The following is a 24,223-nucleotide window of genomic DNA, read 5'->3' as shown; positions in this document are numbered from 1 at the left end:
TAATATGCTTGGTTGGGTGCTCAACATTGGCACTAACTTGTTCCATGTTTGGTATGGTTGCAAGGTCAAATGGGCTCAAACAGGCTCATTTGCACAATGTAGTTCTGAAATTGATTAGAAGCAAACTCAACTCATGGCTAGGGTAAATATTATTGCCTGGGCTTGTCACCGGTAATGTTACTTTCCAAACTTCAATTGACCACTTTTGTTTGTCCATCAGTTTGAGGATGGTATGCAACTACTAAAGCAAAGTCAAGTTCCCACATTTTCCTTGAGCATCTCTAAAAGTGGCTTACAAGCTTTGGATGTCAGTCAGATCTAATGCTAAGAAGATTTCCATGTAAATAAACAATTACATCATGCTTTAGACGCAACTAATAATAGCAAGATTCCACTGTACTTCATTGTCTAGCTAGGTGATGATCTCTCTCACCATGAACAAGAGGGAACATGAAGCCGGGTCCCTTCCCATGAACAAGAGGGAACATGAAGCCGGGTCCCTTCCCTTGAATAAGAAACTTTCTGAACTTGCTCTCTTCCTTTTGTACCAAATCCACAATCTTACCAAAATTGGGAACCTTGTCTTACATGCCTTTGAATGACTAGAAGTCCGCAACACTAGTCTAGAGAGCAGCTAGTTGGTGTCGCTATGGGTCTCAAAACATCAGCTACATAGTTTTGAGCTGCTTCCTTGTGTTTGATGAAGAAGGCGTGCTCTTGAAGGAAAGAAACCGACTTAGCATGCCAATGGTTCAACTTGTGTTGCCCATTGATGTACTTTAGGCCCCGTGATCATTGTAGAGTACAAACTCCCTTTGCACCAAATAATACCACCAATGGTGCAAAGCTTGAATGATGGTTATAATTCAATATCATAGGTACAATATCGTGTCTTTTACTTATTAAGCTTCTCATTGGAAGGCAATGGTGCGGCCTTCTTGATTTAAGATGGCTCCAATTCAAATTCAAAAGGCATCACAATTAACTTTGAAACTTTGTTTGAATCGGGCATAGCTGGCACTGGAGCGATAGTTTTTTTTTTTTGCTTTTATTAACTCGAAACCTTTTTTTGCCATGGGAATCAGTTGAAAATTTCCCATTTTCAAGCAATTGAGGATGTGGGTCACTATGGTACTAAAGTTATATATGAACCATCACTAGAATGTAGCCAAATTATGAAAGCTCCTAACATTGTGCACATCATTAGTGGCAGATCATGAATAATCTGGACATTAGATTCGTCACTTGTACCATTTCTATAGTCATCGTTTTTTCAAGAAGAATAACTCGATGACAAATCTCATAATGGGTCATCTTTGCATTTGATTAATTACACACATGAATGTGCTGGGGGCATTAGAAAGCCTAAAGGTGTCACCAAACACTTCACCTAATGAGTCATCTTCGCGTTTGATTCATTACACACATGAACGTGCTGGGGCGCATCAGAAAGCCTAAAGGTATCACCAAACACTTGTACAATCCTTTGCGCACTTTGAAGGCAATCTTCCATTTATCATTGTGTTGAATGTGGATTTGATGATATCCACTTCTTAAATCGACCTTTAAGAACCATTTGTCTCCCGTCAATTAATTGAGCATATTATCTAGGTTAGGGGTAAGGAAGCGATCTTTGATGGTGATTTTGTTTATTGCTCAACTATCCATACACGTGTGCCATGTGCCATCTTTCTTCAGCGTGATCAAGGCTGGAATAATGCTAGGACTGTTACTTTCTGGAGTAAGCCCTTGACCAATTAACTCTTGCACTTGTCACTTCAACTTCTCTTGTTCCTTCGGTCTCATTCTGTAATCCTCTTTGTTTGGTAGGCTTAAGCTAGGAATTGAAAGGGTAAAAAAGGCTTAAGCTAGGAATTAGGTCGATGTCATGTTAGATATCTCTCATATGGGGTGATCTTGATGAAAGTTCCAGTGGCATGATATCACAAATTCTCCCTAATTAATGGCTCGACCTCTATTGGTAATTTAGTCACTCCTATTTCATTGGAACATTGGCATAATTTGCATACATCTTCAACCTCCTCGATAAAAGTTACCATAGTGAGGAAATTATTAGCCTCCCTACAACAGCCTTTGGTGCTACTTCCTCATGGAACTTACAATGCTCTTGATCTTATGAATAAAATCAAGCAACACTTAGAGACAATTACCTCGCTCCCTTTGTTAAGCTACGATAGCTTATGCAGTTGGTGATGCTTCTCCATCTTGATATTCAACTTCTTGATGACATTCTTTATAATGTTCTCGCAACTACCGCCATCAACAATGACTTCGTAGTGAAAGATGCTGGTGCTTTGCTAACTCTCCTTGATTGGCACATATTTATTGTTCATTGTCATCTTCAGCTGACTCATGAAAAACATCTTCCTTGATCTCTTGATCTTAATCGGGGCCGCCTGTTTTTACCATCAATTGTTTTCCTCAATTTGTCACATTGTGGTCTTTTTAGGACTTGGGACACTGATGATTTTGATTACTGCATTTAAAGCATCGGTAGGTCAACTAACCAGTTTGTCATACAGTTTTCCCCACATCGTTAGGGCAGGTTGTAGTAGTGGATGACCCTTGGCAGCCCCTTGGGTGGAACGAAATGTAGATATCGTATGTGGTGATTATTAGGCCGGTAAATCGACCTAACTCCAATTTGCTTTTGTTGTGCCTCTAAAACATCTCTAGTAGTCGGTTGTGTCCCTTGGGGTAATGGATGGATGATTGCTCCTTGATTTTAGAGGTTGTAGTGATCTATCAACTGATTAGAACTCCTTGGTCTAGTCAACTACAAATAGCTATCCTTGGCAAAGAGTGCAATCCTTGGTATATCCTCTACACGTAATTAAGTGATAGCAAAGTTTCACTACAAATCTGATGCATGGATGAACGTGATGAGATCGATCACCGTCTTCCTCAAGGATAACTACTTCGAATCCATGGAGCTTCTCTAGACTCCTCACAGAGACTTCTCAAATCCAAGAGGAAAAGAACAAGAAAAATAGAAATAAATTCTAGAAAATTCGTAATATGATTGATGAATGAAGCAAACGAGTCTACAACCCTTTAAATAGGGATACCAAGCCTTGGAAGAAATTTCGGAATTAAACTACAACTAAAACTCCCTAAAATTCGTAACTTACTATAAATAGTAAATTTACTTTTTATAGTAAGTGTCCTATGTGGATTAACCACGTTATTCTCCTAATTATTCTAAGCACTTTTCATGTTGGACACAACTCCTAAAACCCAACGGATGAAGAGTTATAATCAAACTAAAACTTACTAAAAATAGTAAAACTGGAAATAAACATGGAATTCGAACATCAATATGATGGAATCTCACAAATTCGGCATGGGCAACCTGGCATAACTGGGTTGGTTGGTTAAAGTAGCTTGTCCTACCCCAAAATCATATATGGTACGCCGAATAACTCATTCCGGTTTGCGAGATATGCATGTTTTAAGGTTCTAATGGTCTTAATGACTTCTGCCTCCGATCGGGCCTTCTCTGGTCTATCTTGGTCATGAAAGTGTCTGTGACCTGCTCTACATCAAAATCTTATTCATTGTCCAGGTAGTAATCCTAGACTTACCTCGTCATTGGCAGGTGGTTTTGAGTTGCTTTCATTGTGTTGTGGTGTGCCCTCTGGGCTTGATGGTGACTAATTTCACCTTCTTATGTTTGGGACGTCCTTGTAGTTGCACATAGTATACCACGTTTAACTAATTGATAAACTCCTTTCGACCAATGGATAAATTCAGGGATATCAATTTTGGTACCAAAATTGCTTCCTAATCTGGAAATTGGCCTGGACTTCCATTTGGCCCTGGTTACGGAGCATGATCATGTGCTAGGTAAACTCTTCGGCTTACTTCCCTAATGCCACTTTCCCTTCATCATGTGGATCCATTGCCAGTTCATCTTCTACTAGACCTGCTACACCACGTCCTCTTCCTCAGTACCATGGAGCATAACCAATGGTTAAAAGGAATGGTGATTAGTTGCTAAGCAGGGTTGGGATTATGAAAAAGGTAGGGGTGGATGCAAATTTCAGATCGAGTCGTAGCTGATTAGGAGATAAATCATCTAAAATAAACAATCAATAGAATTTAAAATAAGACCTTAAGCAAAGAGGAAATTGCAATAAGACTGCTGAACTACTGAACTTCTTGACTGTTGGAAGATTGGGCCTGTGCGGAGTGCTAGGAACGGACTTCTTGGAGGGTCATGCAAAAACATGTCTTGCCATGCCAACACATGGCTCACTTGTAACAGAGGTGGTTAGGCTCATTACAGTACAGTCCACCATCAGATAAGGCTGACTGTCTATCCGCTTTGCACCTTGGGCTCTGGTCAACTCTTGGTCAGGTTCTGTGGCTCACACGATCTGGTCTTAAGGTTCAGTTTTTGCTTCTGATATTCTGTCATCATGTTGCCCACCCTCTGATCACCTTCTAGGTTGCACTGTGATTTGAATTGCTGAATTTGCAGAGCAGACCCAACTGCTGACAAAGGTGTTTGGTTCAGTCCAAACTGTTCATTTATTGAAGGGCTTGGATTTTCATCACCCCACCACTATCATTTAAGTAACTATGCTTGGAAATGTTTTTATGCCAACTCTTCCATGGCCACTTTTGTTGTTTTGCATTCATGTGGCAAACAGCCACTTTCTCTAAAAGCTTGAGCTCATGTCGAAGGCCAGAGAAAAATTTAGCAACACGAAACTCCTCCCTTTGCCTAAGCATAACTACAAAAATCTGTTGACAACAGTTGATAAACATTCAACTCCTCCTATATGCCGTGTAGGGCAAAATAATGTTCTCCCACTCTTTTATCTCCTTGTTGAAATGCAAATATATTCTATTGGAGTTCATAAATACAGATTTAAGTTTTTCTTACTGATGTGCTAAATCTCCTTCAAGGTGTCCTAGGTGTCTTTGGTGGTCTTGAGAAAGATTACATTGGCATTGATATGTAATTCCAGGCTATTTCACAACAATGCCCTAATTTGGCATCCTCTGCCACCCAATCATCATAATCTGTTGCAGTCGTATTAGGCTTGAGGGATGTCAAATATTTAACTTTCCTCTTTACAGTAAAAAAACCTTCTACAGATGTGGCCTACAGTAGATAGTTTGTGCCATTCAATTTCATTGATGTTATTTGGAGGGGCATCAAATTTGATGATGATAAAATATTGCTCTTGGGATCATTTTTGGAATCCATGTGAATAATAACAACAATTTTCCTTCAATACAATTTCTCCAACAAACTGATGTGCTAAATCAATACCTCTGATTCAGACCTTCAACTTGTCTCGATTAACACAATAAAGGAGGGTCTTCACGAATGTTTGAATTTTCAGCCCTCAAATATGATTTCATGCTTCAAGAAACTTAACGTAGATTTTACATTGGATGAACGATGTCCCACTTTGTCCCATCACGCGGGTATAATGCAAAAGCGGGCCTCACACATACTTGTTAAATACGATTTCGCCACCCATCACATGGGGGTTTAACACCCGGAAGAGATTAGGTTAGATCAGCCTCAAACACTTTAGGGTTTCCCACTAGAGAGAATGGAAAAAGAATACGAAGAGAGGAAACAAGGTAAAGAAGAGAGATCAAGAAGCAAAGCCCAGATCAAAGTCGCTCTGATACCATGTCAAACAACCACTTTCTCTAGAATTGTAGTTTAGTGCATGAAGTTTAGAATTGTGTTATAGGCGAGAATTATGATAATGCTAAAAACTAAATGCCTCATACAATGTAAGTATGATTACTGTGCGTTTGTCACTTTCGACGTGGTCTATGTATGATAATGTATTATTAATTCAATACTGTTGCACGGTGAAGCTATTGATCCAAATAACGTACTATTTTATAGGTTCATGATGTTACCAAAAAATTTTAAAATGTCGTAGCTGTTACATGGCCTTTAGAAACTTCCACTTGGCAGAAGTCATCTAATGGTCAATAAATTAGATGGATGGATCATTTGATGAGTTCTTTTTGTGGGCTATGACCATTCATTAGGTGTCATCCATCAAATGGACTGTTGGTGGGCATGTGGATTGATTTGGCAACAGAGATTGTCTATGCAATGAATTTCTATGCATAACCTAGTTACAAATTCAATACTGCTAATTTTATATGCTTTTGTATGGAAAGGGTTGCACATGCACTTAGGTTGGTTCGTTTAGTTGGTCAACTGAACTACAAGGGCCCCATACTCAGAACTGTGGTTCCCACTGTCTATTCGAACCAGTGGAGGCATGTGGAGCATTTTCCTCAAATGCATGTTTAAGTGAGCATGTTCCTCGTGAACTTTGTATTATCCTTATGCAAAAAGGTTAGATTGGGTCCCCTTCACTTAGGAAGTTGCTATTTCCGGGAGATGTCCATCTGGCTGAAATGTCCACTTTGTGAAATTTGACTGTGAGCTGCATGTTGTTCAGTTACCCTTCTGAGCCTGTCTGATGTGCTTCTGTCACTGAGTGGGTTGTGTCATGTGATTTCCACTCTTTGAAACAAATGCCCAATTGAAATCTCAAGTCAGCATCTCATTCAAATGGCCAAGTGCACATTCTACAACCTACCGTAGTTTGCTTCTGAATTTTCTTATTATTATTTTTTAATACTTCTTATTTCTAGGCCGGTGATGTTGGTACACAATACCGGTCTGGAATCTATTATTACAATGAGGTGCAGGCTATGAGTGCGAGGGAATCAATGGAGCAGCAGCAGGCCGAGATGGAGGATAGGGAGATTGTTACGGAGATTCTTCCAGCAAAGAGGTTTTACAAGGCAGAGGAATACCATCAGCAGTACCTAGAGAAAGGAGGAGGAAGAGGGATGAAGCAGTCTGCTACCAAAGGTTGCAATGATCCCATTAGATGCTATGGCTGACATTGCTTTCTTTTGCTTTTTATGTATTGTATGTTGATTGTTTAAGAGTTCATATTTACACCTATAACTTTGGATTGATACACAACATTAGGTTTGCAGCTTGTTATTCTCTACCCTTCTTAATTTTCCTTGCAAAAGTACATAGAATAAAGGGGTGTGTATTAAAAGCATGGGATGTTTAAAATAGAAAAAAACCTTGATACCGTAGAAAATATGGGTCTTCGTGAGCCAAGAGTTACTCTTATTTGATTTTCTTACTATGGGATTGGTGGACATTTATCGGACTGTTAAAAATGTTAAAATATCCAGTGGTCCTGTTTCAAGAAACAAGTGTCCACAAATCATATGTTAGGATTGGTCAACCAATCAGTTTTTTTTTTTTTTTTTGGACTATGGGATGCAGATTGACTGCAGCGCTTAGCTGTACAAGGCTGCAGGAAGATTCCTGTAGCACTAAGCTCTATGGTGTCCACCATGGTGTATGCCATTGTTCTGCTTTGCCAGCTCATTTTAATGAAACTCAAGTGGATCATACCACAGTTTACTGTGGAGAAAATGACGTCCACCATGAAACCTTCCTGTGGCAGACCATGATGTTTATTTTCCATTCAAAGCGTTCATGAAACCTGAATGAAGAGAAAACACATTGGCTATGATTCCAAGGCCCCGTTTGGATACCACCAAATAAGTTACTTTTTCTACTTGTAGCAATAGATAAGTAACTTATTTAAGAGAAGTGAGTTTGGTTTAAGATCAAGTAACTTTTTTACTTAAAAGTTATTTAATCACTTCAGCTTAATAAGTAGAAACCAAGATAAGTTACTTGAGGCATAAGTAGCTTATAAGTAACTTAGGACCCAATAAATGTCTGTGACCCCCAAAAAGTTTATAGAGGCGGGCATTCAGTCCCCACTGTTTCCTGTGGTATGGTCCGCTTGAGATTTGGACCTGCCTCATGTTTGGGCTCATGCCCTAAAATGAGCTGCCAAAAGGGATGTAGGGAGTTGATATAAGACATCCATCATGGTGGGCCCCACAGCTTAGGATTGCAAGCAATCGGAGACAATAGGTTCCAAAGTTTGCAGTAATGCATGCCATATGTACAGTTTCTGGGTGCCTGCCCGTCCAGCCTCTTGTATGTGTGTGATCTTACAATGTGATACTGTACAGTTGGGATTGTCTGCTATAGATTTTGTTTGGTCCCCAGAAAATCGCAGGTGAACCTCACATGTGGTATGAGGTTGGTGCCACCGCAGGGATGATCAGGCCACTCCAGGATTGTCACTGCTAATTTGCATGTGATTTCTGCTTGAGTGGACAGGCCTCATCTTTTTGTGCCAGGCTATCTGCATGGTGGGGCTCGCCCTATTCATGGGTCAGATCTGTGGGTCTCAAGTAGAGATGTAAATGAGTGTACGGACATGGTTTGAGTTCGACCAGGCAAACATCAGGATTGATATCTCGAAAGAAACGCTCTGGCACGGATGGTGCATGTGATCATTGTGTGGGACAAGTCTACATAGAATGTGAATAACTGTCAATTTTTCTCTAAACAGTTTTTTTTTTTTTTTTTGTACACGTGTGACAACCTTCATAGTTATATTGTAACGGCCTGTATCTTTGGTCTTAGGCATGCAATAATCGCATATGTGCACCTTTTCCACTCGTGTAGCAAGTAAACTCGCATTGTGCACTCGAGTAAGTACGGTAGGGACGCCCATGTCATTATGTGATACAGGCCTTTCCACCATACTCGATGACTTGTACTTTGTGGGCCCTATTGTGGATTACTCATGGTTTAAAATCATACAGTTTGGATGGCTTAGGCATCTGATTGGTAGCCTTCAAATGAAGGATAAATTGCAAAAAAAAAAAAAAAGGCTCAAAGTTCTTCGACATTCAATGGGAAAAGTGAGAGCTAGGTTTGTCAAATGGGCCTTCTCTTTTGCTAATTAGCCATCCATAGGAGAGCCCACTAAATAGATGATCTTGATCCACCATTCATTCCACGTATAGAGTAGAAGGCTTATGTTTGGTATTTATCATATAGAATCTATACTGTGGTGTCATTTCACCAAAAAAAAAAAAAAGAAAGAAAGAAGAAGTCAAGGTACATGATATCTTAAATTGATATTTCAACAGTGACCATTCCCACTGTCTTCTTCACCTTAATGACAGCATTTTAGGGCTGATTCTTCCCTATTTAATGTTGCAAAAATGTAACTTAAAAAGTAGATTTCCATCCAATTCAGCCAGTCGTGGGCGGTATCAAAGCTTAAGTTCTCAGCATAATCATCAATTTCAACCTTCATGCACTTGATTCTGTCTTTCTCTAATCATGATGAGGGGCCGCAGTTGGTCGTTATGGCTGTCAGTTGGCTGGGCCTCGTGTTGGTTTTGGTCCATTTTGAACCCATTCAGGATTGGCCGATTAAAAAAATTCTACATTGACTGGGTCATGCCTGGTCCCCTTCTCATACCTATAATTAGCATCATCTATGCCTAGCTTTTGAAACCAGGGTTGTTGCCTAGCCAAGTGATTTCCTAACTTTACGTCTCCTTGGATTTCTGCCAGAATTTCATAATCATCTCTTCTAGCGCTCTTCATTGCTACCATCTGCCCCTCCAAAGCATTATACCGTTCCAACAGTTACCACTCAAATTATTTCTCTTCTTAGTTAATAATTATCGCTATTTACTCGCTGGAAGCAGCTGCTTTACCTGTTGGCATGGGCAATTTGAATCACTCATGGAGTGTAGGAAATGAATATGGTGATTTTTTTTTCGTTTATTTTATTATTATTATTTTTTTGCAAGGAATTATAGTGGCGGTGCTTCCATTTTGTCTAAGGTACCACTTGGTAAACTGAAAAATAAGCTCTGTAAGTTAATTTAAGTGCTGAAAATTTAAAGTACTGAATTGTAATTTTGAAACACTTTTGTAGATATTTTAATTAAAAGTGAAAAGAAATTTTAATACATCACCACTTTCAACCTTCAGTCGTCTTCAGCATAAAGGGGGTAGGGAAGGGAGTTGAAAAAAAAATTTTAAAAAAAAATAAAATCATATTTTCAGTGAAAATTAATTTAAGTACCTAATAAGTTGCCAAACGATCTCAACCAATGAAAATTGCTAAAAATATCAATTTCAGTGATAAGAGCTGAAAATAAAATTTATCAAACAGCCCATTACTGTGGCTTAGGTTCCGTTGATGTCAACCTTTTAATTAGAATGATTTTATTGGACAGGCTACAATGGCATGTGCCTTAATGTGTCACTGATGTATGTGTATTCCAAATATCTTAATTAATAGAAGACTTGATTTTCATGTGTTATCAATCATATGAGATTAGTTTAACAGGCCGCATTCAACATAGAAACTTGGCCCACAAAATGAATGGACGGCGTGATCTTTTACTAGGCCATTCAAATGATGGGATGCATAAAATACGTGGTCCAAATGTCCCTCTGGTTGTCATGTGCTCTCACGAAAAAAGACGCGTGTGGTTAGCTTGGCATAATTCATAAAATTTGTAATTTGTTTTTTACCAAGGAAATCATTTAAAAATAAAATAAAATAAAACTTTAGTACTTGTTGTGTAGTGATGCATTCCATGCCAAACAAGTGATGTCAATCGTTTAGTTTTAAAACTATTGATCTAATGAGCTTTTCTACGTTTATTTTTTTATTTTTTATTTTTTTTGCCTTCCTTTAAATCATTGATGTATTTTGGATTAACCACTCATTTCTAGCTCATGAATTGAAAGTTAAGATCATTCAGTTTGAGAGATTTGTAGTCTGCAATGAAGCTTAGCAGATTTACGGTTTGAATTATTGAATTATTAATGCATCATTTTGATGGACTGGATGCATCATAAGATGTCCTTTTGCATCAATACACTGCATCCTTAAATGTATCAAATCACTGTAATTTCACCTTCCCAATGAAATTTCCCATAGGTGGGCCACAGGTCTCTCGTGAATGTGAAACATTAGTCATTCTTTGCTCACACCATTGTCACCCACTTGTTGAGTGGACAAAGCTAGTTTTGGGGCTAGGATATGTTTTTTCCCACCCTAGGAACGGCCAGATCTCTTGTATATGCCTGCCATTCACCAACTTGCATTGGGCCGGCAATGCACGCCATTCACCAATTCACTTGCATTGGTCTGAGGCCTTATTTTACACCATAGACATGGATTTGCTGCTGATAAATGTAGGTTTAGTAATCAAAACCGCTGAAAGATGGGCCTCAAACTGTTGGGGATTTGTGCTGTGGAATCACACAGATCTTGATTTACTATAGCAATCCAAGAGCAACAAGCAATCACAAGATAACACAAAGTTTTAACGTGGAAAACCCTTACGGGAAAAAAAAACTACGTTACAAAGCGACAGGAATTCACTATGAAATAAAAATTACAAGAGGGAGGACTTACCCGATTCAAACAACCTCAAATCTCATCCTTGCTAAACCCTTTAATAACCCTAAAACCCTTTAGGAATCCTTGTAAAACTTTTAGAAAGCTTTAGAATACTTTAGAATAACCCTATGGACCTCTATTTATAGTTTAGGAAACTCCCCTTTCGCACCCTTGCGAAATCACCTCAAATTTACGCAGTCCACACCAAATCCGTGCAAAAATCTGCGTAACCTCAACTAGTCGAGCCAAGGCCTCAACTGGTCGAAGGGCACCCTCGACCGGTCGAGCCTGACCCTCAAATGTGATACTGTACAGTTGGGATTGTCTGCTATAGATTTTGTTTGGTCCCCAGAAAATCGCAGGTGAACCTCACATGTGGTATGAGGTTGGTGCCACCGCAGGGATGATCAGGCCACTCCAGGATTGTCACTGCTAATTTGCATGTGATTTCTGCTTGAGTGGACAGGCCTCATCTTTTTGTGCCAGGCTATCTGCATGGTGGGGCTCGCCCTATTCATGGGTCAGATCTGTGGGTCTCAAGTAGAGATGTAAATGAGTGTACGGACATGGTTTGAGTTCGACCAGGCAAACATCAGGATTGATATCTCGAAAGAAACGCTCTGGCACGGATGGTGCATGTGATCATTGTGTGGGACAAGTCTACATAGAATGTGAATAACTGTCAATTTTTCTCTAAACAGTTTTTTTTTTTTTTTTTTTTGTACACGTGTGACAACCTTCATAGTTATATTGTAACGGCCTGTATCTTTGGTCTTAGGCATGCAATAATCCCACATGTGCACCTTTTCCACTCGTGTAGCAAGTAAACTCGCATTGTGCACTCGAGTAAGTACGGTAGGGACGCCCATGTCATTATGTGATACAGGCCTTTCCACCATACTCGATGACGTGTACTTTGTGGGCCCTACTGTGGATTACTCATGGTTTAAAATCATACAGTTTGGATGGCTTAGGCATCTGATTGGTAGCCTTCAAATGAAGGATAAATTGCCAAAAAAAAAAAAAAAGGCTCAAAGTTCTTCGACATTCAATGGGAAAAGTGAGAGCTAGGTTTGTCAAATGGCTCCTCTTTTGCTAATTAGCCATCCATAGGAGAGCCACTAAATAGATGATCTTGATCCGCCATTCATTCCACGTATAGAGTAGAAGGCTTATGTTTGGTATTTATCATATAGAATCTATACTGTGGTGTCATTTCACCAAAAAAAAAAAAAAAAGACAAGGTAACATGATATCTGAAATTGATATTTCAACAGTGACCATTCCCACTGTCTTCTTCACCTTAATGACAGCATTTTAGGGCTGATTCTTCCCTATTTAATGTTGCAAAAATGTAACTTAAAAAGTAGATTTCCATCCGATTCAGCCAGTCGTGGGCGGTATCAAAGCTTAAGTTCTCAGCATAATCATCAATTTCAAGCTTCATGCACTTGATTCCGTCTTTCTCTAATCATGATGAGGGGCCGCAGTTGGCCGTTATGGCTGTCAGTTGGCTGGGCCTCGTGTTGGTTTTGGTCCATTTTGAACCCATTCAGGATGGGCCTATTAAAAAAATTCTACATCGACTGGGTTATGCCTGGTCCTCTAAAAGCCTAGTGGTTGTGGTGGCTGTTGATATTTTAGATAGGTCCCCTTCTCATACCTATAATTAGCATCATCTATGCCTAGCTTTTGAAACCAGAGTTGTTGCCTAGCCAAGAATTTCCTAACTTTGCGTCTCCTTGGATTTCTGCCAGAATTTCATAATCATCTCTCCTACTGCTTCATTGCTACCATCTGCCCCTCCAAAGCATTTTACCGTTCCAACAGTAACCACTCAAAAGTATTTCTCTTCTTAGTTAATAATTATCGCTATTTACTCGCTGGAAGCAGCTGCTTTACCTGTTGGCATGGGCAATTTGAATCACTCATGTAGGAAATGAATATGGTGATTTTTTTTTTTTCGTTTATTTTATTATTATTATTTTTTTGTAAGGAATTATAGTGGCGGTGCTTCCATTTTGTCTAAGGTACCACTTGGTAAACTGAAAAATAAGCTCTGTAAGTTAATTTAAGTGCTGAAAACTTAAAGTACTGAATTGTAATTTTGAAACACTTTTGTAGATATTTTAATTAAAAGTGAAAAGGAATTTTAATACATCACCACTTTCAACCTCCAGTTGTCTTCAGCATAAAGGGTAGGGAAGGGAGTTGAAAAAAAAAAAAAAATCATATTTTCAGTGAAAATTAATTTAAGTACCTAATAAGTTGCCAAACGATCTCAACCAATGAAAATTGCTAAAAATATCAATTTCAGTTATAAGAGCTGAAAATAAAATTTATCAAACAGCCCATTACTGTGGCTTAGGTTCCGTTGATGTCAACCTTTTAATTAGAATGATTTTATTGGACAGGCTACAATGGCATGTGCCTTAATGTGTCACTGATGTATGTGTATTCCAAATATCTTAATTAATAGAAGACTTGATTTTCATGTGTTATCAATCATATGGGATTAGTTTAACAGTCCGCATTGAACATAGAAACTTGGCCCACAAAATGAATGGACGGCGTGATCTTTTACTAGGCCATTCAAATGATGGGATGCATAAAATACGTGGTCCAAATGTCCCTCTGGTTGTCATGTGCTCTCACGAAAAAAGACGCGTGTGGTTAGCTTGGCATAATTCATAAAATTTGTAATTTGTTTTTTACCAAGGAAATCATTAAAAAAAAAAAAAAAAAAAAAAAAAAAAAACCATTATTACTTGTTGTGTAGTGATGCATTCCATGCCAAACAAGTGATGTCAATCGTTTAGTTTTAAAACTATTGATCTAATGAGCTTTTCTACGTTTAATTTTTTTGCCTTTCCTTTAAATCATTGATGTATTTTGGATTAACCACTCATTTCTAGCTCATGAATTGAAGGTTAAGATCATTCAGTTTGAGAGATTTGTAGTCTGCAATGAAGCTTAGCAGATTTACGGTTTGAATTATTGAATTATTAATGCATCATTTTGATGGACTGGATGCATCATAAGATGTCTTTTTGCATCAATACACTGCATCCTTATATGTATCAAATCACTGTAATTTCACCTTCCCGATGAAATTTCCCATAGGTGGGCCACAGGTCTCTCGTGAATGTGAAACATTAGTCATTCTTTGCTCACACCATTGTCACCCACTTGACGAGTGGACAAAGCTAGTTTTGGGGCTAGGATATGTTTTTTCCCACCCTAGGAACGGCCAGATCTCTTGTATATGCCTGCCATTCACCAACTTACTTGCATTGGGCCGGCAATGCACGCCATTCCCCAATTCACTTGCATTGGTCTGAGGCCTTATTTTACACCATAGACATGGATTTGCTGCTGATAAATGTAGGTTTAGTAATCAAAACCGCTGAAAGATGGGCCTCAAACAAGTTGAAACTCCTTCATTAGTAGATATCCCCACCTGCTATGCACATGCTTTTTAGGTGTTCCAAATGTGATTACTGGCAGAAACAAGAAACAAATAATAATTAGATGGTGATGTTATTGACTAATTAGCACCTAAATGTTAATGTGTGTAATGTGCCCATTGTTGGGACTAACGGAAGCATACATAGCGGAATCAAACAAGGTAATCAAAGTCGCCCAAGCAAATCCAAAAGAGTACACTCCAAATTTACATGAAAAAACTTTTGCAAAACAAAAAAAAAAAAAACAAAAAAAACCACAACCTAAATCGATAATGCACTATGAATAACAAAGTTACTAGAGATGAAATCTTACCGATTCAAAGCCCCAAGAGAAAAGCCCTAGCTTTTTCTCTATCCAAAACCCTCTCAAACCCTTAAGCACATCTAACCTAAACCCTAACCATGATTACACCCACATATATACGTAAAACTGGAAATAGAAACTGAAAGATGAGTTATCAATGTCCTAGAGGGGGGGTGAATAGGACAATACCAAATTCTTCGAAATAATGCGAAATAAATAATCTCAATCGCCCAAAGTATTGAAACCTTAATTCCAAATACTTCGTAGGAAAACCTTCACCTAGTATTTTAGGCAGGACAACCTTATATTACGATGTCTTTGAAATCAATCTTTCAAACTAGCAAGAGAAGATAAAATAAATACAACATTCACCATACAAAATGAAATAAATATAACATTTATCACAAATAATGAAATAAGCAATCATTACAAAAGCACAAGGAATTATTGTGGTTCGGTGCTTAAACTCACACTTACTTCACTCCCAAATTACTACCCTTGTAATTTTGGCTTTCACTATACCAAGGTTTTCACGGGTTCACCTTAACAACATCTTACAGTTCTTGTGATTTTCATGGGCTATCACAATCAAATCCCCTTTGTGATTTTCACGGGCTATCACAAGTCAACCCACAGAGATTTTCGAGCTACCTCAAAAAATTCCAAATAAAATAAAGTAATTGATAATGTATTTATCTTCAAATGATGATTTAAAAATGTAGTCAAACCATGAAGCCGCGATCTTCTTTCTTGAGTATAGAGGATGCAGTATTTGCTCAACCAGAAAGAGTATAGAGATTTAGTGTATTTTCAAAAGAATGAAAACCCTAACACTGCAGATTCAATTCTTTATTTCTCAAGAGGAGTATAGATTACTCTCTAAAATGTATTTGAGATCAGCTTGAGAAAGAGAATTGAATAAGCTAAATGAAATTTATAAATACCGCACAAATAACTTGACGAGGACCTAAGCTTCTTTCTTATTTGCAGAAGATTTTTTAGTGAATTTCGTTGTAAAATAGAATGAGAGAAGGTTCCTATTTATAGCCAAATGATTTAGAAATTTAGTCAACTTAAGAATAGGTTCGGCTAGCCGGATTCCAATGATTTCGTTCTAATGGTTATCGAATTGTGTGGGATAAGATTTATCCAAAATTCGGATGGCTGAATTTCCTTGAAAATCCTAGAATCCTTTGCTAGAAAATGACTTGAATTTTCCTCTAGCTAGCCGAACTTCAAGTTAGGCTAGTCGAGCCCAAAGTTAGGCTGACTAAATTTATAATAGAATTTTCAAATTTTCAAATCTGAAAACTTGCCTGAAACTGAAGTTAAGTTAGTCGATGTAAGTTAGGCTAGCCGAACCTAAAGTTAGGCTAACCGAACTTTAGTGAACTTATACTGAACTTAACCCATTTTAAACAAATTTCGAAAGCATCTGACCTAGGGTCATTCTACCTAGTGGTTGGCGTATACAGATATCTTTTAATCTTAATAAACTTGAAACTAAGCGATGTTGTTTAAGTCTTAAGATGTTGAGCTGATCTTTACGAGATGCCATAGACTGTTGTAGTGTAATTGTCATCTGACCGGTATCTTTGCCTACGAAATTTGACAACTTCATGTGTGCTATAAATATAAGCACTGATAGAAACAAACCACACAAAGCGCACAAAACTACACGATCCATCGACCTATCAATTCAACCGGTCAAGATGCATCATCAGGTCGACATGTCAACCAGAGTTTTCGACCTATCGAAAACTCCTAAAAAAGTTTAGAGAGTTTTGGAAAAAAAATATTTTTGATATCCTTCGATATGTCGACTAGACTGTCGACCAGTTGATGGCCCATGTTTCAGCATAGATTTGAGGCATTTGATTTTCAATAATTTCCACCATAACTCTAATCTTCATAATGCAAATACCATGTTTCATCCTTCATCTCTACTTTGTCTCTATTGTAGCTCCATAATCATCGATTCCCGTGCACACTTCGTCTTCACTCTATCTTTGTTAGACTCGGAGAAGTCACAGAACTTAAACTTCTCTGTAGAAACCACATTGGTAAGTATATCAACCGAATTCACGCATATATGCATCTTCTTGAGAGTCACACTATCTTCCTTTAGTAACTATCAAATAAAATGATAATGCACATTAATATGTTTAATTATAGAATGGTAAACCGAAATTTTCACTAAATTGATCATGCATTCATTGTCACAATTAACCAGTACAACCTCTCACTGAAGCCTCAACTGATTTATCATTACCTTTAACCAAATAGCTTCCTTGAATGCTTCCGCCACTGCCATATACTCAGTTTCAGTTGTGGAGAGATCCACCACAGATTGAAGTTTTGACATCCAATTGATTGTTACACTCACTAACACAAACAATCAGAAGTTGACGTTCTATTATCTACACTGCCCGGTGTAATCTGAATCCACATACCCTACCAACTTGTCCCCTAATTTTTCAAATGTCAAGACGTAGTCCTATGTACCTCGAATATATCAAAGTAGTTATTTCACTACCTCCCAGTGTTGCTTGTCAAGGTTAAACATGTATCTGCTAACAACACCCACTGCATGTGAAATATCCAGTCTCGTACAGACCATGACATACATTAAGCTATCAATTGCACTCAAATAAAACATACGAGACATAAGCTACTTTTCTTCATCTGTTTCAAGACACTACTCAGAAGAAGACGAAAATGAGATGTGTGGGGAATACTGATCGGATTTCTCTTCTGCATCCCATACTTCACCAATACTTTTTCAAGGTATTCAATATGAGGTAACCATAGCCTACTCATCTTCTTATCTTTATGTATGTCAATAATGAGAACCCTCTTTGTAACCACCATATCTTTCATTTTAAATGTCCCTAATAGTTGTGCATTCAATATTTCAATTTTAGACATGCTATGACTAGCGATAAGCATATCATCAACATATAATACTAAGATAATGAATTTTTCATCATTAAGTATGTTGAAATAAACACAATGATCGTACTCACTCCTGGTAAACCTTTGACTCATCATGAAAGAATTAAATTTCTTGTACCACTGCTTAGACGACTGTTTCAGGCCATACAACGACCTTTTCAACCTGTAAATCTTATTATCTACCCATTGTATTTTAAATCCTTGTGGTTGCTTCATTTAAATCTATTTTTCCAATTCCCCATGAAGGAAAGTAGTTCTAGCTTGAGGTTGTATTAGACAACCAAAGTCAATACAAATATGATACATACTTGTTTCACCAAAGCTGTGAAGGTCCTAGTGAAGTCAATACCTTCTCTATGAGCATATCCCTTCACTACCAACCTTGCCTCGTACTTATCTTGTTTCTTCCTGAAAATCCACTTACACCCGATCGCTTTATAGCCAACAGGAAGCTCCATTAGATCCCATATCTCATTCTTGTACAAAGAGTTCATCTTGTCATGCATTGCTGGTTTCCACTTTTTGGCATTTACATCATAAAGTCTCTTAAAAAGTAGACAGATCCTCCTCATCTATAATGAAGGAAAATGCAACATTTGAGTCATCCTTATATCTCGTCGATAGTCTACAATCCATTACTAGATTCCTTCTCATATGTGGCTGCTCCACCTACTCTTGTACGTTTGTCTGCTCTCAATATCAGCCCATGTATCATCTCTGTTTATCTGAATGTCCACAACCGTTTTTTCAGCTTCCTTGTGCTCATCTTTATGGAATAAGGATCCCTTGTCAAATTTAATGTCACAACTAATGGTGATTTTTCATGTGATCTGCTCATATAGCTTGTACCCCTTCACACCATCACTATAGTAAAAAAAAAGATATACTTTTTAACCATTTGATCCAGCTTATCTCTCTCAACTGATGATACATAAGAGTAAGCATCGCAACAAAATGCTCGCAGTTGTTCACAACCCTAAGTGTAGGGTCGCGATGTGGTAATAATCTAAGTGAGACCGACGTCAAATCCACAGGGACTGAACTTATGTGTCTTCTAAAAGTAACTAGAACTAGAACTAAAACTAGAAAAAGATATAAACCTAAATCTGGAATATTTGAGAGAGTAATTGTGATTAAAGTAATTAAAACTAGTGAATTTAAAGGTGAGAACTAGGGTTTCCCAAAGGTCTACTTGTAGCAATTGGGAGGCTACCTTACTTGATTTAAGGACACAAGTGAAATCAGAGTCTTATCCTATCCAATTGCTAAGAAGAGATTTGTTAGATTTCTGAACTTCTCGTGGATCTAATCATCAATGGATGAGAGTTGTGAGGATTTGGAAGTGATTCCATCACCTCAACATGCCTAGGAGACAAGGCAAATAACAGGATTTACCAATCCCACAACTAATCATAAGAGAATTGTGAAGGTTAGGAAGGATTCTATCATCCTACTATACCAAAGGGACGATGGTGAACAATAAAATTTCCTAATTTCGCAATCTTAATTCCAGAAAAGAAGATATTTCAAGTTATCGTAGATCTATTATAATCTGTCACAACAAACCATTAAAAACTAAAAATATTCCTTCATAATCAGACTAGAATCCAAGAGAGTTCAACAAAACATGAATCAAAACAAAGCAAACATCTCAATCACGCTACAAACTTCACATCTTAGCCCTACCTAAGAAGTTTAGCCAACCATAGACATGATTAAACTAAAATCTCTTAAAAAAAGCATAAGAACAACTAAGAAAAAGGAACAAAAACTCTTAGCGACTGCTTCTTCATGCTTTTTCTCCACTCCTCAAACCCTAGAAAATGCATAAGAACATCCTAGGGACTCCTATTTATAGTTTTGTAACTCTAACTTTCGCACCGAATTGGAAAAATTCGGAAATCGTCTCAAATTTATGCAGTCTTTTTGCCGTCTGCGTAACCCTAGATGAGTCGAGGAAATCCTTCAACTGGTCGAGGATGACTGGAATTTAAAGGATTTTGTTACTGGAGTTCGAATCGAGGAATGTTTGACTAGTCGAGGGACAAGTCGAAGGAGGTAGATTTTTAGGGTTCCTTTTCTTCTTTTCAAGTCTTCAATGCTCCTCATTCCTCACTTGGTTTTCTTGGATCTTTGGCATGTGAATTCTTCATTCTTGGTCACATAAGATCCATCCTTGACCTTAGTGATTCTTGAGCATTAAATCCCTGCTTTTACCATCCTTTTCAATCCAAGCCCTTAAATTCACCTTGCAACACAAACATAATTAAAATAGAACATTAAGCATTATCATATTCATAAAATAGAGTAATAAATGGGGTCCAATATGTAATATTTGACCCTCAAAACAATCCCCAACCAGCATTTTGCTAGTCCCGAGTAAAGTATGCAAAAAATAAACTTCTATGCGTGATGTTTAAACTTTTTTTAAAAAAACAATCTTTTATGTAATCAAGTATAAATGAGTAGACTCGAGATGAGAAAGTGAGATTTTGAAAACCTAGAGCCAAATCATATAAGCAATCAATCAAATAAGTTCTTTATCCATTAAGTCAGAGCATAATTCGCATATCAAGTTTTTCAATGTGCTCAGTGGAAATCAACTTCTCATAAAATTACTATGTTTTCATAATGTTAGCCATGCAAATCATATTAAGATTGGTTGAAAACTCGAATACTGATTCCGAACTTATCCCATTTTCCTTCTTTTTTCAGTTTTTGATTTTATGTCGATGGTCATTTGTATTCATTCAATCTTTTCACCATACATGACCTTTTTGTCGATCTCCTTTTTAAAAAAAAAAAAACTGGTCCTTTTCTTCTTTTAAGGTGGATAAAATTCTCCAGACTCGATTCTCAATATCTTTCAATGATCATCATACTAACAATAAGAAAATCTAGTACTATTCATGGAAAACAAATTGAACGTCTTGTAATTTAAATTAACATGTTATTCAAACTTCCTCTTAATCAATTGAATGTAAGAACCATAAGTGATAGGCTACTTAGTTGCTCAAACTCCAACAACTCAAAATTCAATTTTTATCTTATCATCATACTCAAAACAGTCTTAAATGCATAACTTATCGCTTTCCAAATAGATAAACATTGAAAATTTTTCAAAAAGTTTACAAATTTTGCTCAAAACTAAGAAAATAATGATTAGTTTACCTAATCTCCCATCCCCAACCTAAAATATACATTGTTCTCAATGTAAAATAAATAAGCATGATTCGCAAAAGAGACAGCGCAATTGAAGGAGAAGTGATGGAAAGATAGTACCTGATGAAGGAATTTTGAGGCTTTTTCCAAATGATCTCAGTGTGAAGGTGGGTTAGCACAAGAATTAAACAACCGAAAAGCAAACTATCCTAAACAAACAGAAAGTAAACTATCCTAAAATAAAAGAAACAAACTATCCTATTCTTAAATTCTATGAAAGCAATAAACCGAACTATACCTCCGTCAGATTAGGAGGTTAATCCTTATAAACAGGATTAGTTAGAGGTATGGCCATGTCCTCTAAATCGAATTTCTCAACAAATGGCTTCAACCGATGTCCATTCACTTTAAAATCATTGTCATTGTTTGGATTTCGAATCTCGATGGCCCCATGAGGATAGACATTAGTAACAGTGAAAGGGCCGGTACAACGAGATCGGAGTTTACCCAGAAAGAGATGTAACCGAGAATTATACAAGATGACCTTTTGACCTGGTGTGAATGATTTTCGAAGAATGTATTGGTCATGAAACACTTTCATCATGTCCTTGTAAATTCTCGAGTTCTTATATGCATCATTTTGGATCTCTTCAAGTTCATTCAACTGAAGTTTGCGCAGCAAGCCAGCGTTGTCTAAATTGAAGTTCAGATTTTTAATAGCCCAGTAAGCTCTATATTTCAACTTCATAGGCACGTAGCAGGTCTTCCCATAAATAAGTCTAAAGGGTGATATTCCAATAGGGGTTTTGAATGCAATACGATAAGCCCATAAGGCATCGGTCAAACGGATTAACCAATCCTTACGGTCATGGTTAACCATTTTTTTCAGTATGTGTTTAATTTTCCTATTAGAAATCTCAGCTTACCTACTTGTTTGTGGATGGTATGGAGTGCTCACTTTATGGGAGATGTCATATTTTTTTATTAAGTTCCCAAATGGCCTACTGCAAAAATGTGAGCCCCCATCACTATTGATGGCTCAAGATGTTCTGAACTGGAAAAAGATGTTCTCTTTTAAGAATTTAATGACCGTTTGATAGTCATTATTCCGGCACGGAATCGCTTCAACCCATTTAGTGACATAGTCTACGGCTAGCAAAATGTATAAATTCCCAAAGGATTGGGGGAATGGTCCCATGAAATTGATGCCCCAACAATCAAATGCTTCAATTATCAGAATAGCGTTCAAGGTTATCATATTTCAACGGGACAATGCTCCCAATTTCTGACAAAGCTCATAAGCTTTACAAAACTTATAAGTGTCCTTGAACATAGTGGGCCAATAAAAGCCACACTACAAAATCTTAATCGTGGTCTTTTTAGCAGATAAGTGACCACCGCAGGCTTGAGAGTGACAAAAGGAGATGACACTTTGGTGTTCATTGTCTGGAACACATCTCCTTAAGATTTGGTTTAGGCAATATTTAAACAAATACGGATTATCCCAGAAGAACTTACGAACCTCGGCAAAGAATTTTTTCTTATCTTGCGCAGTCCAATGTGTTGGCGTGAAACTTGTAGCACAATAATTTGTAATATCAGCAAACCAAGGTGAATGAGAGACTTTGAATAATTGTCCGTTAGGGAACATGTCATTTATAAGTGTTGTCTTAAGAGAATCAGAAAGATCAAGGCAAGAAAGATGGTCAGCCACTACGTTATCTACTTCCTTTTTATCTTTTATTTTCAAATCAAATTCTTGGAGTAGGAGGATCCATCTAATTAGGTGGGGCTTAGCATCATTCTTAGAAAGAAGATACTTGAGCACCGTATGATCTGTGTAAATGATGATCTTAGATTCGATCAAGTAGGACCTAAATTTGTCTAAAGCGAACACTGCGGCTAAGAGTTCATTTTCCATAGTCGAGTAGTTCACTTGGGCAGGATTTAGAGTTCTACTTGTATAATGAATAACGTAGGGCTTCTTTTCTTTTCTCTGGCCTAAAACACCCCCAAGAGCATAGTCAGATGAGTCTTACATAAGTTTAAAAAGAAAGCTCTAGTCAGGTGGCTGCATGATAGGTGCAGTAGTTAACATACCCTTGAGCTTAGTAAAAGCTTCCTGGCATTGCTCAGTTCACTCGTATGGTGCATCCTTTTGAAGTAGATTATATAGAGGATGAGTGAGGTGACTAAAGTTCTTTATGAATCTTTTATAAAACCTGGCGTGTCCTAAGAAGGATCACACGTCTCGTTTGTTCTTGGGTAGAGGCAGGTTAGAGATAAGATCAATTTTAGCCTTATCTACCTCAATTCCCTTATACGAGATGATGTGTCCAAGGAAAATTTCCTTACGAACCATGAAGTGACACTTTTCCCAATTCAGTACCAAGTTCTTTTCCTCGCATCTCTTCAGCACATTTTTTTAAATTTTTAACTATTCGCTGAAGGATGGACCAAAGACCGAGAAGTCGTCTATGAAGACCTCTGAATATTACCCCACCGTGTCAGAAAAATACTCAACATACATCGTTGAAAAGTGGCGGTGGCATTACATAGCCCGAATGGCATCCTTCGGTAAGCAAAGGTGCTGTAAGGACATGTAAATGTGGTCTTTTCCTGATCTTTAAGGGCTATCTCGATCTGATTGTAGCCCGAAGAACCGTCGAAGAGGCAATAGTAAGAGTAACCAGCTAGCCTTTTCCAAAATTTGATCGATAAAGGGCAAATGAAAGTGGTCCTTCCTTGGATGGTATTCAACTTCCTATAGTCAATACACATTCTCCAACCAGTAGTGATCCTGGTTGGCACGAGTTCATTATTGGCATTGGCTACAATAGTGATTCCAGACTTCTTGGGAACCACCTAAGTTGGACTTAGTCATTGACTATCGAATATCGAGTATATGATACCCACATCTAATAGTTTAAGTACCTTGGCTTTAACCACTTCCTTCATGTTTTGATTTAATCTACATTGTGGTT

General features: G+C 37.7%; 1 protein-coding gene across 1 annotated transcript in view; it reads left to right on the top strand.

The window, feature by feature from the left end:
- Window positions 1–7,168, top strand: part of LOC131246176 (peptide methionine sulfoxide reductase-like) — a 43,491-nt gene extending 36,323 nt beyond the window's left edge. The window contains exon 2 of the mRNA XM_058246083.1: window positions 6,670–7,168. Within this exon, the coding sequence (XP_058102066.1) occupies window positions 6,670–6,924 (255 nt within the window). The 3' untranslated portion in view covers window positions 6,925–7,168. The remainder of the gene's footprint in view (window positions 1–6,669) is intronic.
- Window positions 7,169–24,223: the final 17,055 nt, after the last annotated feature.

The sequence above is a fragment of the Magnolia sinica genome, chromosome 5 (genome assembly GCF_029962835.1).
Source record: "Magnolia sinica isolate HGM2019 chromosome 5, MsV1, whole genome shotgun sequence".
Taxonomy (NCBI): Eukaryota; Viridiplantae; Streptophyta; class Magnoliopsida; order Magnoliales; family Magnoliaceae; genus Magnolia; species Magnolia sinica.
The sequence above is the reverse complement of the archived record's forward strand: the minus strand, read 5'-3'. Positions and strand labels throughout refer to the sequence as shown.